The 17,600-nt window shown below is 38.1% G+C and overlaps 1 protein-coding gene across 1 annotated transcript in view; it reads right to left on the bottom strand.

Annotated features, from left to right (window-relative positions):
• The window catches only part of LOC310927716 (F-BAR and double SH3 domains protein 2-like), a 40,710-nt gene that overhangs the window by 12,662 nt on the left and 10,448 nt on the right, over positions 1–17,600 (bottom strand). Inside the window, exons 4-11 of the mRNA XM_083890092.1 lie at positions 16,897–16,973; positions 16,030–16,174; positions 13,463–13,596; positions 10,266–10,320; positions 10,060–10,188; positions 9,852–9,974; positions 7,143–7,238; positions 2,571–2,687 (exon numbers count right to left, since the gene is read on the bottom strand). Of these exons, the coding sequence (XP_083746218.1) occupies positions 2,571–2,687; positions 7,143–7,238; positions 9,852–9,974; positions 10,060–10,188; positions 10,266–10,320; positions 13,463–13,596; positions 16,030–16,174; positions 16,897–16,973 (876 nt within the window). The remainder of the gene's footprint in view (positions 1–2,570; positions 2,688–7,142; positions 7,239–9,851; positions 9,975–10,059; positions 10,189–10,265; positions 10,321–13,462; positions 13,597–16,029; positions 16,175–16,896; positions 16,974–17,600) is intronic.

Below are 17,600 nucleotides of genomic sequence, written 5' to 3'. Positions count from 1 at the left end.
TTTATATGTCACTACAGGTCATACATTTTTTTTTTTTAAAGTATGATAACTCGCTCTAAATCGATGCTCCCTGTGCAGTGTGTAATAACAACTCTGTGGCTCTGAAGTGTCTTCAGTTATGCAGCGCCATAGCTCTGGCTTACCTTGGTCAATTAGGGTGATTGACAGCTTGTTTTAAACCTCTAAACCGGTAGAATCAGAACCTACAGTCTCCAAATGTGTGAATCACTTCATTAGCGAGTCAAAAGGACATAAATGCATATGACGCATTTAGGCGGACATTCGCCCTTCTCTAATCAGAACGATCTAATGTCGCTCTGTAATGATCAATCAGACCTGGATTTGTTCCCAAAGCATGCTGGAAAGTGTAGTTCTTCATTAGAAGCGGTTTTGTTCCGGTGGAAATAGATTGTTTTGATAAACAGCAAAGGTAAGACAACATTTCTGCTTGTATTTCTTGAAAGTCAGTTGTTGTTTTGCTCTTATTTTGGGGCTGGATCCGTGAATCTTTGTCATAGAGTGATAAAAATTGTACCGCTGGAATCTGTAGATTCTCCGCTGTCCAGCTGACAAGTTTTTTTTTGTTTACATAATCACGATGACACTCCGGTGCCGCTTTTCAATGTGTGCGCGGTGACGTTTTTTTTCCGCTCCTGCTGTTTGATCCATCGGTGTTTTAACTGTGTTTCGTGAACATAAGAATGGTTTATATGAGCTTTTAGCTGAGTTTCTGACCTTTCTGTGGGTATGCAGCATGTCTGTGTTTGTTAAAGTTTAGATATGGTTTTATGACGTTTTTGTCGCTGCATCTGACGCTGCCCCTGATCCCGGGGGCAACCGTGAAGAAGAGGTTAATGAACTGATTTCGGTTACACAGAAAACAACTGCTTTACAAGTCACAGGTCAAACACAGAATCAAAACAAAGTCACGGCGGTTTCATGCAGCCGTGCTGTGATGACTCCGCCCACATTAAGTCTGTACTGTTTTGTCATGGAATATCGACCTAAACCGTGCCGTGCCGAGGCTCACACCAGAGACTTGAGTTTTGGAGTGTCGCCAGCGTGACACAACGATAAAAAGAGCATAGACGCACAAAAGTCACAACACTGGTGTACAACCAATATGCAAATGAGTGAAACATGATGTCATAGCTCCACCTCTCTCTTGCATTCGCTGTTGTCGTCTTCTCCTTACATTTGGAGTTTGTACACAGCGAGTAAGCTTAGTGTGTGTTCTCCACGTCTTCTACTCGTTCGCCATGTTTTTGGCTCAGCGTTAGAGCGCCACCTACAGGCCGGGCAAGGGTGGGTATTGTGTATGTGATGAGATTTCTTTAGGAAAAGGTTTTTTCATTCGGTATTATTCATAAAAACACACAATGAATCAATAAAATTGATTTTCCACCGCCATATTTGTGTTGCCTCAAGTTCCCTTTATTCTGTCCCTGTGTTGTTTTACTACTGCACGAGGGAAATCATCATGATATTTAATGAGTTATAAACTGATTTATGACCTCGTAAAATCAAACACCTTGGCAGTTGTTGTTTTTTTTAAATAATAATTTCATGTATGCTTTACCTGAGTCTACATTTGTGCCTCCAGTCATTTAATGTTCTTTCACTACCTTGTACCGATGGTTCTCACTGATTTGTTATTGCTTTAACAGTCTGGAGAGCGAAGTCGCCCGGAGGCACGAAACCGAGGAGACAAAGCAGGCGTCTGACTGTGTGACGTCTTGAAACGAGACGTGTGAGCAGGAACGGTCAATAACAAAGCTGCCGCAGATTTACTGTAACAACTACAAGTCTTTGTTTTCCCTCATTAAAACAGTCAAACCTGTTCTATTTCTCTGCAAAAAAATGTCATGTCATGTTGCAGAAGTCAGCTGTGATTTTCTAATAATTATTCCACTTATTATCAGAAAAGTCTGTGCAATTGATTGTCTCTGTCCATGTAATGTTTCTTGGGTCCCTGACCTTAAAAGTTCACATTTACAAACTTTTAAATTGAACATTTTGTGTAATTATTAAGTACTAAGACAACGTTATTTTATATTTTAAGGCTCATTTAAAGACCCATTTTAGTGTCTGTCTGCTGCAGGATTTTAATTTACTTACTCATTTACAGATTAAGTCATTTTCACAGAGATGCCTTCATTTCCACATATACATGATGTATATGTGCCATTTATGTCTCAACGCTTTCATGAGTACCCATGAGTATACGTATATTAGGGATGGTCACAAGTATTTGCAAAGGTCGATCAGTTACCGTGACTATTCAAAATATGTTAAAATGAATTATTGCATTTATAAAATATAAAAACTTCCTAGTTTGCGGCGCATCACAAGGTGCATTACAAGGTGGCAGCTGAAGCTGAGGCGATGAAATCTAAAATGCATCTTGAAGCTGCTCCTCTAAGCTCAACACACTGTGAACCCTGCATTACATTCACAAGCTCTCATGTGCTAGAGTTTAGAATATTGAGTATATTGTGTATTGGTATAATGTATTTGATTTAAAAACCTTTGAATTTTGGCTTTCACTTTGACTGTGGCCTGGTTCTCACCCTCTGTGTGTGGATGATGCTCTTGTATTCCCGGGCGACGCGACTCGCCCATTTCCTGGCCTCCTTGTCCAGACTGTGCTCCTCCTTCGTCCCGCTCTCCTTCTGCAGCTGCATCACCTACAAACACACACAGACACAGAACGTCATATAAACGACAACTTCAACACATGACACGACGACATTTTCTAATATTTGGGTTTTAGGGATTAAAAATGGAGAAAAATCTTATACACAATGCATGTTTTCAGACTACATTTGTCTCTCCCTTATGCCATTGCACCTGATCCTCTTTCATTTATTGCACTATTTTCTTTACATACATTGGTAAACGTATTTTATGTTGAATTCTTTTTTTGTACCGTATTTTGCTGATGTCAAAACAATTTCATTCATTCATTTCATTGCAGGCCGCCAGAAATGTTTCCGCGGGCCGCCATTGGCCCCCGCGCCGCACTTTGAGAACCAATGGTTTAAATGATAACAAATGTTTTTTCTTTACTAACCAGTTATTGATCAACACTAATAGTAGGTCTCTACTTCTTACACCTGCACTGCAGAGCGATTATATCCATCACTGTTAATAAATAATAATAAACAAAGTATTAAACACACACAATAGGTCATTGATGAAAAACAATGAACTTTAGGATGAAAAATATAAAGTTAGCAACATTTACCATTCATGTTAAAACTTTTGTAAATTACCAAATTTACAAATACTTTTTCAAAATATAAATTTCATAATTCTGTCAATTATTAAAAAAATGTCCCTCTACGTTTATATAACGACGACTAAATCTCTCCAAGATTTCAGGTAAAAATAAATAAAAACTATTGCATAATGTGGTTTTAATCACCAGTGGAACACCTATAAAAGCCCCTTGTGGTTTCCCTAAATGCCACCAGTGTGAGTTATATTTACCATTCCTGTTACGCCAACGTGGCGACTTCCTCTGTACAGAGCAGACGAGTACGACACGGGCAGAGTTTACGTCGTGTATTGTGAGGGGAGGATAGAATAACTGAGGCTGGAGCTGAAGATTCTCCTGCCTCATCTTCACAACAACCTCTTTTTTTTTAATTTGAGATGAAACCACGTTCTTAAAAATCAGAGGGAGTGGGGAGGTTCCCACGTGACAGCAGCATGTGTGTGTGTGTGGAGGTCAGTGCACTCTGATGAGGCCCACTCACAATGCCTCCTTTTCACAGATGGGCTGTTTCACAGAGCCCCAGCCTCCCTCCTGCCCCCCCATCCCTCCCTCTCTCTCTCTCCCAGTCCAGCTCTATATTCCTCACCGGATCCCTCTGTCTGGTGTTAGAGGTATGGAGCGATGGAGGCATGGAGGGAGTGGGGGTGAGAGACAGAGAGAGAGAGGGAGGGAGGCCAGGCTTCTCCAGCGCTAATGTTTTCTTTAGGAACAGGCTGCTGCTTGTTTGACTTCCAATGAAAACAACGCCGGCGTTTGCAGTTTGAACAAATTGTCCAGTGTTGTCCGGTGGAGCAGAGGAGCCAGTGTGGAGGAGAAAAAAGAGGGATGTGCCCGACTGAATTTTTCTGTCCGAACCAAGAGGGAATATCGACGAAACCAAACCCCCAAACCCAGTGTTGTAATGTGACCAAGTACAAATGCTGCGTTGCTGCACTTAAGTAGAAAAAACACAAATATCTGTACTTTATTTTGTTGTTATCATTTCTGGCAACTTGAACTTTTACTCTCTATCTTTGTTACTTGTTACTGCCAAATAAAATCAGAAGAAGAAGAATTGGTATTATGATCTGTACTTTTCTAGTCTTGAGCTGCTTTACACTACAGTTTCCTCCCATTCACACGCTGCAGCATGGGGTTAAATGCCTTGCTCAAGGACCTATATAGACGAGCATAGGCAGGAATTTAACCCACAAAACTTAAGACAATTTTATAATAATTTATAAAATTACTTTTGATACTTAAGTACAGTAAATGTCATATACTTTAAGACTTATAAGTATTATTATTAAAAAAAGTGACTTCAACTTCTACTAAAGTAATGTTCTGGTAAAATACTTGTACTTTTACTCTAAAAGTATCACTTTAAAACATATAAATATACACAAATAATAAATAATATAAATAATGATAATTATATATCATCCAACCCTCACGGTTTATTTCGTGTTGTCCCGTCGTAAATAGCAAACCTTTCTGACCTCATCGAGGAACCTAAAAGTCTATTTCAGAGTCACATTCTGCTCATTTATGGCATATTTCTTCCGTCCATAAAACAAAACTGGAGCCATAAATGTCAACGTCGGTCCAAAAATATTTTACGACGCGCTTTCATGCCGTGCCGTGCAGCGTGGATTCGGTGCGTTTGCAGTGATTTATTCACGCTGCTGTACGTGTGGATGTGATATAAAGTGATGCAGGCCCTAACGTGCGCTATAAAAGTGAATTAATTCAGGAAACAGAACCAGTTCAGTGTTTTAGATCATTCAATATGCATATATTTTTTAGTCTATAGCCTGATATATGGGACATTTGTTTTCTTTTGACATGTTTGAGTGATAATACACTGTTTATTATGTGTGTTTATTATGAAGTGTATTACAAGATCTTAAGCTACATGTATTGTTACCATTTGTTTAATTTCAGATCATAACTGGTTTTATTTATTTGGCTTTTTAAAGGTAAAATGAAGGATATTTATGTGTGTTAACATAAATATGGTCAAATTCTAGCTATAAGACAAATAATTAAGCTTAAAAGTAAAGGATTTATATATAATTTTGTTGATTTTGTGTATTTTTAATCACAAATTCACACATTTATTCAATAAATATGATGATTATCAATGCAACAAGGTTAAAAACAAGTAAAAAAGTCATCACAGATACTTTATGACAATATCTGAACTCATGTTTCAATATTGATATAATATTAATTTTTCACCCAGTCCAACTTTAACTGTAGATTTTCTTTAGTTTTTGTATTGTATTTTGGCACCAATTTATGGCAATAAACTTGTTTCTGATTCTGATATTTTGCTGTGACTTGTTGTCTAACTTTCAACGCACAAAGATGTTAACCTCCACAGTCCTGAGTATTTACAGTAACAGTCTACAAACAGGCCTGTTACTTCAGGTACTGATGGGAAACAATAAAATCAGAGCGTGTGAGGTCTGAAGCCAAAACGCCCTGAAGCTTTTTTTTTATCTAACAATGAGGAAGGACTTTCTGTCAATGTGCCGTCACAGCGTTATTTCAACAACTGTGTCGCAAACCATCTAGAAGTGAACGGTTTAGTTTCGTCACCCGTGTTGGATTATAAACGGTTGCGTGACCTTGAAATCGAGGACGCTCAGGAACTAACGTCAGCGTCGCCGTGGTTCCACTGTAAATGAGTCACACACACACACACATATATATATACAACTGTGATTGACTCTTTCTGATAACGACTGGAATGGGAGCAAATATTGTTTGTTAGCAAACTGGTCAAAGTTCACTTCCTGTTGTGAATTAGGTCGTTTGATGCCGAGCGTTAAAAGACTGATTCTTTCACTGGAAGCAGAACCGACGTTGCTGCTGCTGCTGATGTTTGCAGTAAATGTTCATTGAAACTTCATTTCAATTTGAGGAACTGTGATGTGTCATTGTTTCCTTCTTTTCTTGAACAATTTTTCTATTTCCCTCAGAAACATTTGGTCTTGATTACGCTTCAGTGCCCTGAACTGACTTACTGAGGAGGTTTTAAAAAAGCGTGACCAGACAAACGTGTTCTCAATGTGGTTTTGAGTGCAAAAACCTGGGTTAATTTGTGATATTTTTGTGAATTTGTGCATGTGTGGATGCATACATGCATTACATTAATGTCGCTTTAAAAAAAAAAAAGAAAAAATGATTAAAACAGAATAAGCAACTGTGTGGAAAATCACTGACAGCTGCAAAGATGTAATAATCCCAAAAAACATTGACATTCATATTAAAGTCTGAAAAGTAAAGGGCTGAATATTGGGAATTTTGGCATTTATTCTTGATTTATCAACTACTTGTCAATACCAAGAAAAGGTAGAAACCTAGAAAAATTATGTTTTCAAAGGTCTTGTTTTGCCCAAAAACCAAAAGTATTCACATTTAATTATTTATTTCTCAAATGGAGCAAAGAAACCTTAAAAAACTCTCATTTAAGAAGTGGAAAAATTTGAAAATGGGGTTTAATTCCATATATTTTTTAAAAGATAGTCATTCCCACAATCGAAGAAGTACATCTGAAACAATTATCCATTATTTACTTTGTTGAATTGACAGAAACGGGAACACATTTTCCAACTGCTTTACTGTCCCATTGATTAGTTAAGCTAAAATAATGTTTTTAGTGAGGATTTGTTGCCTCTTCCTGTTTCCCAAACTCTCGATTTCTTGTTTTGTTCGGACCAAATTTATTGACGTTTAATGATTCCTTTGTTATATGGAGCAAAGAAACTAGAAAATTTTTAAATTTAAGATGCTGAAAAAATCAGAAAATGTGTTTTCAGTCAGTTTTTTTGAAAGATTTGTCACTCACATGCATGAACGATGAATAAAAACGTACCGTATCAGAGTCGATGGGCTGGTACATGAAGTCCAGAGCTCGCTGAAACACCGGGTTCTTCTGTGCAAACAGCTGCTGGTGAAAATCCTGTAGCACCTACACAAAAATGAATGTCTTAAACCATAAATGTACAAATTTTATAATAAAAACATGTTTTTTTTTCAGTGAAATGTCATCAGAGGTTGATTAAACCTTTGAGTTGACCCACATTATTCTTTTTTTTATGTAACTTAATCTATAAACTGTAAGTAAGAGTGAATGTGTGAATAATTAAAAAAACACTAAATTCCAATTCCGCTGCTCGTCTTATTCTCACGCTGTCTCGGCTTAATGCAACACCTGAGCTGAACAGAGTGCGTCGTCTGATATGAAGAAGACCGGCATGGAACTGTTTCCACTTATGAATGTGTTTCCCTCTGCGTGTGAACGCATGAATGCGGGATTTGTAACGGTTTATTTTTATCCAACGTGTTTCAGGAAGGATGCGGCAGATGTGTTACATCACGGGTAAAAGATGTGAGCAGTACAACAACAAATCATGAAAAACGAAATACTAACAAACAACAAAACGCTCAGTGTCACATAGATGTGACCTATATCTGTGCAAAAACTGTTCCAAATCAGCCAAAGAAGCAGTGACTTATTTTGGCAGGTGTGTGCGGTGTTTCCTTTTTTGTCAAAGGACAACAAAGAATAGGAAGTCCATTTTAAGAAGACGGAAGCAGCGTCTACAGCAGAGGTGTCAAACTGCCAGCCAGCGGGCCAAATGCGGCACCCACAATTTAGTATTATGGTATGATGAAAACATGGCCCCGCCCTCTTTCTTTAACCCTTGTGTTACCTTCCAGAACTCACTCATTGACTCACATTTTTTGACAATTCTACAGCCAAAAAATCTAAATAAATGAATATCACGAAGGTCATAATAGGGTAAATATAAGAGCACATATAAACTCTCTGTGAAAAAGTGGAGTAAAGATGAACGTGGATTAAGACACAGAGGTGATAATGTGCGTTGGTTTTTATGCTCCAATGAAGTGTCTGTCGTAAATATTTATCCTTCTTTCCTTCAGCCTTATCTGAAGCACCTTTGGAATCTACTTTATTATCCTGACGCTCAGAAATAATTATGAACTCGTGGCTGAGGAGTTTGACATTGATGTAGATTAAAGGTCAACTGTGTAAAAATTTTGTTTATTTGGTAGAAAATGTATTTAATTGTAAAGCACTTGTTCACATTCTGTCTCGTGCAGAAACGAAACACCACAGAAGCTCTGGAGACACAAGACGACCTGGACCAAAAATAGGGCCATGTAACCGAGGAGCAAACAAACAAGTAACTCTAACCAAGTTCAGCTCGTCCAACTTTAACAAGGACGCAGAGTGAGCCAATCATAGGTTTTACTTCTATCAGGATATCTCATCAACTTTTCTCCACCTTAATGAGGAAGTTAGCACAAGCGGAACATCCGTTCTCCTTTGTAGATTATTATATTGTAACGTTTATGTAAAAAGCTGCCTGAGCTTCCTCCTGTTGTCAGTGATTTCTTGTTTCTCTACTGAGTGAGTTAAGAGTACTTTGACGCCAGCAGCACTGTTACTAACGTAATAGATATTAAATTAGGCAAAATAGGAATGTTTGTGGAGAATTCGTGGAGCATCGATCGGGGGAATTACACCCTCATTCTAAAGTAATTTGAGCAGAACTTGTTAACCTATGGCTAACACAGACGAGAATGAGTTTAAAAGATTCTGCAAAAGAATCGTTTTTATTAACAAGGAATCCGTGTTTTTTGGGAGCCTTAAAATGCTATCTTAATGCTAGCATTTGTCGTCATTGTCGCCTTCTTATCAATATTGTATTTGATGTATGAAGTATTTTCTTTCTCTGGCCTTGGTTCAATGCGTCCCTGTTTCTGCGATTGTCAACCTCGTCATGTATACGTGTTCAAATAAAGTTTTATAAATAAAAAAGGTTTGCTCTTGCTACGTTTTTGGTGTATTTCTGTGGTAGCATTAGGCCACATATACAGTAATCCTGGCATATATACAGTACTACAGAATTTGTTGAAATTATGCCATTTTTATGGGAAACTTTTAAAGAATGAAAAAGAAAATATCGCATTGGAAAGCAAAAACCTAACCTAGGCAAAAGCCTAAACTAAAACTGAAAGTATTTTAAGTCCTTGTGATGAATAGTGGCTGATAATAACCAACCAGGATATCAACATTTCCAAAGATTTCTGTTACCCTGTCCAGTATAGAACACGCACTCAGAGTTTTAATAAGATTTTAGTGTGGACAGCAGGTGAATCTGAACCAGAGTCAGTCTGTTAAATTTGTCTGTGCTCAATAATCCATCTCTAAATTTTGCAGAATTCACGTTCTGTTCTGGTCAACTTTCCTTCACATCTTTCAGCCACAGATAACAATCTCACCAGCAAACATAACAACAGTGTACGGAGTCATCTTTCGAGTGTCGATGGACCAAAAACTGCAGAAAATGTCATTTTTCAGCTCACAGTTTACGCGACTGTTGAGACTCATTTAATCCAGCTGTCGTCAGTGTTACTTTAATCACGTCGTAAATAACTTGATTTACACAAAGTCGACTAAAACCATTCATCCTCTGCCTTACACCCGCAACATTTAACACAGATTTTCTGAGAAAGGAGACGATGGATCCTGGGAACTGAGGACGTTTCTTACCCCGTGTGAGCTGTTGAGGAGCTGGTCGAAGGTGTCGTGGACGGCCTGGTAAGTTTCCAGCTCCGTCTGACACATCGCCACCAGGTAATCCTTCACCTGCTCGTAGATTCTGCCGTCTAACACCTGCACACCAACAACAGAGACATGGTGTTTAAGAATGATGTGTCCACGTCTTGCTCCAGCGTCCGTCTCGAGCGTCTGTCCTCACCTTGATGCAGTCCACGAGGTCCGTGTCGTAGTATCGCTGCTGGTGAGCGTTGGCGGCCGCTAACGTGAGTAGGTAGTCGTTTCTGGTGTGGGTGGACTTGGAGTTGCATTCGCTCCTCTTGGCTTTCAGCTGGAACACAAACGTTCATACTGTTTTAAGCAGACTGTGTTTTGTTTTATTCACGTTTAGATATAAAGACGTTGTACCTTCACGCTTGCTCTCTGCAGACTGGATCTGGACTGGAACAGACTTAACTTGGACCTGAACAGAACGAATGAAAGAGGAAGCCTGACATTAACTTCATGACTTATAAATAAAAATATTATTTGTACATGAGTAGAATATGAAAAAACACTTAAAAAACAAACCATCAATCAACAGCTGTGTTGAAAAGACACAAAAGAAAGAAAAAAACAAAAAGCAGAAGTTTCGCCCACAGATGTCTTTAAATAAATAATGTGTAGTAAAACCACAGCTGCAGAAACAGAGGTACATTTCTGTATTCCATGTATTAAAGAAGTCAAAATAAAGGAAGTGTTTGCAATAATTTAGCACTAAACTATTAAAACAAGCTCTCAGCTTCTTAATTGTGAATATTTACTGGTGTCTTTTTGCTCCATATAAGAAAGCAATCATAAAACAATGACTTTGGTTTGTGGGAAACACAGATTAACATTTATCAACTATTTATGGACCAAACGATGAATGGAGAAAGAGATCAATTTCGAAAATATTCAAATCACATAATACTTTGAATTATGGGATTACAGGAAAAAAAGCTTTCTTTTTCAGAACAATTTCCTGTAGATTAAGGGTTAATCTTTTAAAAGGGGTTTCTTAGTCATGTATACAGGGTTTTTTTTTTTACATCTACATGTGCATGAACAAAGACTTGACACACAGGGGAATCATTAGAGCAGCTGGATGACAGGGTGAGTGGTCCAGTCCTGCTTTTAAAATAACTCAATCCCACACACAGTCACAGTCAAACTGACACCAGCAGAAAATAGCCTGGAGACGACAACGTGGACGACGACGACGTGGACGACGATGTGCCACTCCAACGTCTGTCTCCGCTAATCTGCACTTTCAAAACTCACAAACACGGTCAGATACACACAACCAAACAGAATTTACAGCTGCCACGTTACCAAAGAGGATAGAAAACGCTTTGGATTGAGATTACCTAAGTAACCTGGTTTCCCTGAGTAAATGCCACTGTTGTGTAACACACACACAGGAAGTGTCACAACAGAGAGGAGAGTGGAGTCACGCTCACATATATATGATTGTGCATAGAATGGGTTTTATAAATCAATATTTTATCTATATAAATCACGACAAAAGACAAGATATCGCGTTAGGTTTTACATATACCGTCATATCGTAATACAATTTAATAAAATTAAATAATTTATTATTATTATTATTATTAATTATTTAAAATATGTGTTACAGCAGAATCTGACCATATTTACAGGCAACTTTATGTAAATATTCTTCATTAAACATTAGAAAGCCAATAGCTTAAAGGTAATTCATGTTATTTTAAGCATGTATTACAGATATTTTATTTTACAGTGTATTTACAGTATATTTTTATATTATATTGTCACTCTCACTCTCTGAAATGAGTCCAGAGAAACAACCTGTGAGCAGTTATCATATATATGGGGATACAGCCATAAAAATATAGAGATATTATTTACAAGACAAATTGTCCAGCTTTACAGGAATATTAATTGTGCTATATATCAATATTGCATGAGTCAAACACATCTGGAAGTGGATCTTAACATATTTACTCTCGCCACATTGCAAATAAGTATTTGTGGTATTAGAACGTCAGTGCCGGTCCAGAGACTAAGTCTTTCCAGCAGAAGAAGAAAAAAAAGAGAGAAAAAATGTGTGCAATGTGTGGAGTTTAAGTGCCAGTTGTTCATGTTGTGCCAGGACACAGTGATGAGAATGAGAAAGAAGAAGAACGAACTGACCGATGTTTTCACTGTGGTTTAGTTTGATGGATCTCAGGAATCTGATTCAACTTCATTTCATAATATTTACACAGAGACGGAAACTGGAGGTTTTCACATCATCATCTTCTAATAGTGGGAAAGTTTCTTTGACCTGAATTTGATGAGTTACGGACAACAACAGTTTATGCAAAAGTGTGACGAGGAAACGTGAGAAACTGAGTGTCCAGCTGTTGTGGAACTGCACTTTTCTTCTGCTGGTTACCTCATTTATTATTACTTTTGAGCATTTGTTACATTTGTTCTATTTTTTGCTTTTGTATATCTTATATTACATATTTATATTGTACCTCCTACTGTAGCACTCATCTGCTCCCGATCCTGCTGCTGGGCTCAATAAAGTCACATTTAATCTAACCAAATCCAAACTAAAGTAATGTTCTTAAACATCTGTAGCGTATTTCCGTAGTCTGGATGTTTTAATGAGGAAGAAGTACATTTTCTGGTCATTTAAAGCAGAGAACTGTAACATGTGAAGAGGAGTCTTTCAAAAACTAGATTATTCATTAATCTGGATTACGTTGAGAGGAAACATCTTCGTTTTAACCAACAGTCAAAGACCAACAAATATCCAATTCAGGGCTGTAACAGTTATTCATCATCTATTTTGATAAAAGAATAAATCGGTTGTTTGATTATCTTTCTGGTTTCTAGGTAGCAAAGGAATCGTAGAAATCAAATTCATTTGCTTTGTGGACATTTTGAGGTTTGGGAAACACCCGATCTACGAGAAAACATTTGACAGATTATCAATGAATAAATTGTTTCGTAGCAGCCCTAAACCAATTTACTATTAAGCAACAAATCCTCACTAAAAACATTCAATAGATGTTATTTTAGCTTAAAAAAAAATACTGAAACAATTAACAAATTGGCAAATTTGTTCCCGTTCCTGTCAATTACTAACTACTAATCAATAACAGATTCAGATATACTTCTTTGATTGTGGGAACATCTAACGGCAGTTTTAAGACTGATATGAGCCAGCTTAAATCCACATCAGCTGACATCGGAATTAAAGCTGATGTGATTAACTGACTTCAGTAATTTAATCACACAAAATTCTAAAAAGATCACTCACTCACTCTGTTTCTACCGCTTTATCCTAAACATAAGGGTCGCGGGATCCTAAGAAGCTCCTATTCTAAAATGCGATTATTAATAATATCATATTCTACATTTTATTGCAGATTTATATTATTCTGCTTATATCTCACATCTTCTGGTTGTTATATTTTAAGAGTTGTAGAGCGTCTGAATCTGCACTGCTGGAACAAAAACCTCCATTTTTTTTTAGAGTTTTAGACCTTTTTTCCGTCAATCATTCAGCGACAATGTGACACAGCCAGAGGAGAAAATTGGGATCATACTTGGCGTCCAGCTCTGCCTTCTCCCTGACGGCCTGAGCCATCATCTCCGTCTCCTGGTATTTCTTCCTGCTCTTCGTCAGCTCCTTCACCGACTCCTGCAGCTCGGCCTGAACCGCCGTCAGCTGCTCGATGCACTGACAAAAATAAACAAAACACGTCAGATATTTGCATGTAGGCAAATTATTTTCCCTAACGTCTGGGGAAAGTTTGATCAAATCTACAGCACGTTGATTCATAATGACATAATGTTCTACAGGAGCTGTTGTGGCCCCCGTCTGAGAAATGTGAGCGAGAAACAAGGGGCAGCATTGTGGGCCCGGGGAGGCTGTGGAACGTGGCCAGCAGAAACCAGAGCCACGCTAGGCCTCACAACTCATGATCATAGAACAGAAGCACCGCGTGGTTCTTCAAATTACTCCAAACTGTGACTCCTGCCCTCGACTGACATGTTCTTTATCAGATTAACCCTGGATGTTTCTGAGTTCTGACAGGAAACGACTCTGAAGAAGAGGAAGAACGGAGCACAGAGAACACAGACATTTGATATTACAACAACAAATACACTAAGAAATATCAGTATGACAGTCTAAAAATCCTACATATTGCACTTCTTCTTTATGGTAGAAGAATATTTGTGACACAGTTGTGTCACAAAGTCTTTGAAATAGCTTGAAATGGCTGTCGGTGGTTCTAAAAATCACTATATCAGACTGATATCGGCATCAGCAGATACTGGAATTTGTGAAGTCAGTATCAGACGCAAAAAAGTGGTATAGTGCCATTCTTGATGTTAACTCGTGCAGTACCTAAGTCACCTGCCAAGTTTGAAGACTGCCAAGCGACCCATTGAACAGTTATGCAATTAAGGGACTTAATTAAAAGGGACGATATACAGTTAGGTCCATAAATATTTGGACATCGCCACAGTTCTCTTTATTTTGGCTCTATACACCACTACAATGGATTTGAAATGAAACAAACAAGATGTGCTTTAACTGCAGACTTGAAGTGTTGATTTGATTACAACACTTTCTATATGTGCCTCCCACTTTTTAGGGGACCAAAAGTAATTGGACAAACTAAACAATCATAGATCAAACTTTCATATTTAATACTTAGTTACAAATCCTTTGCAGTCAATTCCAGCCTGAAGTCTGGAAGGTATAGACATCACCAGACACTTGGTTTTATCCCTGGTGATGCTCTGTGAGGCCTCTATTGACACGGTCTTCAATTCCTGCTTGTTCTTGGGCCATTTTCCCTTCATTTTGGTCTCCAGCAAGTTAAATTCATTCTCAATCAGACTCAGGTCAGGTGATTGACTGATAACATTCCATATTTGCCTTAAAAAAACTCTTTGGTTGCTTTTGCAGTATGCTTTGGGTCATTGTCCATCTGCACTGTGAAGCGCCGTCCAATGAGTTCTGAAGCATTTGGCTGAATATAAGCAGATAATATTGCTGGAAACACTTCAGAATCCATCCTGCTGCTTTTGTCAGCAGTTACATCATCAATAAACACAAGGGAACCAGTTCCATTGGCAGCCATACATGTCCACACCATGACACTACCACCAGCATGCTTCACCGGTGAGGTGGTATGTTTTGGATCATGAGCAGTTCCTTTTCTTCTCCACACTCTTCTCTTCCCATCACTGTGGTACAAGTTGATCTTGGTCTCATCTGTCCAGAGGATGTTCTTCCAGAATTGTAACAGCTTTTTTAGATGTTGTTTGGCAAATTCTAATCATGTCACCGAGACTCACCAATGGTTTGCATCTTGTGGTGAACCGTCTGTATTCACTCTGGTGAAGTCTTCTTTTGATTGTTGACTTTGAAACACATACACCAAACAGCGTCAAAGTCGACACTGCACACACTGGTGACTGTCCAGTGAACAGTTGGGCAGTAACGGGATTAACAGACAGACGTAAACAGGACGTTTTTTAAAAGCATAAATCCTGATTGAACTGCTCATGACTTTGCTTTCTTTGATTTATTTGTACAGACACATAGTTTCCTGTAACTCTTCAGCTCGCAGTGTTCATGAGGATCATTGTTTTTGTCTGTCCCATTCATCCAGGTCCATATTTCTACATATTTCTCCAATTTCCGATTTGCAAAATGGATTTGTCGGATTCTTAGGTTTCAACAAATTTACAAGTTCAGTTCTTTCCAAAACACTGATTATTCAGCTTAGCTGATATTGTGGTGTTTACTGGTATATTATATATCATGAGGACAGAAATGTCCAACATATTTCTACAGTTTGTCAACTGAGAGTAAAGAAATGCTTCTTTATTAACTCGGGGGTTCCTGCCCAGTACATTTTAGCATTTAATAATTCCAGGGAATATGGTCAAAAATGTGTTTTATCGGTTCATTAGACTCCAAAATAATGTCACTATCGCGTTACAGAATCCATTTAATCTGACCTTCGATCAGATTCAGAACGTTTCCAACATCCCCGAGTGGAAAAACCGTACTGTGAATAACATGAGTGGAGCGTTTGCACACGGGTCAGTGAGTGAAACCCGAGCAGAGCTGTATAACGTTGACCTTTATTACCTTCCTCAGCTGCTGCTCCTTCTGCAGTCGGGCCGTCTTGGCCGGATCTGCGACCTGGACTTTGTAGTTATCGCAGGTACTGATTCTGGACTGGGTGACCTGGACCGTGCCCTCCAGATACGCCCTCCACACACAGTACATGTTCCTACACGCAAAAACACAAACACGTTCAAATATGACTTTTGTGCATTAGTTTTAACAGTGAAACTTTCTTTTTTATTTATGTTTGTTTCTAAAACCCACAAATATTAAATGTACCTTTATTTACAACACAGATAAGGCAATAAATTCTCATATTTAAGGAGTTTTAATGCCGTCAGTGACCAAAGACTGTAATTCATAGAGAAGCTTCCGAAAAAAGAGCTATTTAACACAGATTTTAGCTCAAGTATTTCTTTGTCAGCAGCCTCAACCTACAAATATTTAGCTTTTCTTTGACTCTGAACAAACCAAATACTCAAAACACATTAGGTTTAATCAGATTAATTTCTTCATTCATTCATTTTGTTGCGGTTTTGTTACGGTTTTTATTTAGCTTTTATTTGCTTGTTTAAAAAAGCTAAAAACAAACAAAAGTAAAGCCATTTTAAGACTCAAATTAGCGCTATTGAGTGAATGAATAAATGAATCTGATTAAAAAAGGATTGTATTTTCAGTTTACAATTTCAATAATCTGGGTCTAAAGTTCTTGATAAAAAGCTTTTCAGGAAAAAGAGTATTGGAAACCCACATATTAATTATATGTATGGGCTAAGCTTAAATACACTATGAGGAAATAGGGTTTGTTAAGATATGACACACAGTTTAAAAGAGCAACTGGAGCAGAATTCTAAAAAAACATCCTCTTTTTCAAAGGCGGGACTTCACCTGTGGTCAGCTGGTTCTTCTGTCACACTGTCGGGCCAGTCCCGCTTTAGATACTGATTTGCCAACTTCTGCAAAGCCTGGAAGAGATGAAGAGGAAACAGACCATTAACCTTTGACATTCACACACACACACACACACACATCACAAAGGACGAAAGCCCAGAAGACTGTGACCTTCTGTGACCTTGTCCTATAAACCACCAGGCAGCACAGTGATCAGTGAGGAGACACAGAAAGAGTGGAGTCAGTAAAAAGATTTGAATTTTAAACCCTCACCAAATCCAAGTCTCAGCTCTGCATGGACTCATTTACCTGTCAGCTGAAGCTCACTTTAAAACTTTTTTTCTGCCAACGTCAGCTCATTTTTGGATGAAACAAAAAAAAAAGTGAAATTCATTTACACCACATTCACTCTGGGAGATTAGGTTGCGGCAGTGAGGTTAACCTTTGAAGAACTAAAATAGTCACACAGAGTCAACAGCAGGGGAATTTATATAAACATATATATATTTTTTTTTTTTTTAAGGCACAATGTGTCGGGTGTTTTTGTGAGTGCATGTTTGGCAGAAATACACTTTGAGAAATGTTCGCTTAGAATTTAGTTTTACATAAATTTGTCAGGTAGCCAGAGTCATAAAAGTGGCCAACTCTAAATTTGTGCTGGATAAAAACAGGACGGAGGAGAAGATGCTCATGACTCTGCT

The sequence above is a fragment of the Microchirus variegatus genome (genome assembly GCF_963457635.1).
Source record: "Microchirus variegatus genome assembly, chromosome: 5".
NCBI lineage: Eukaryota > Metazoa > Chordata > Actinopteri > Pleuronectiformes > Soleidae > Microchirus > Microchirus variegatus.
The sequence above is the reverse complement of the archived record's forward strand: the minus strand, read 5'-3'. Positions and strand labels throughout refer to the sequence as shown.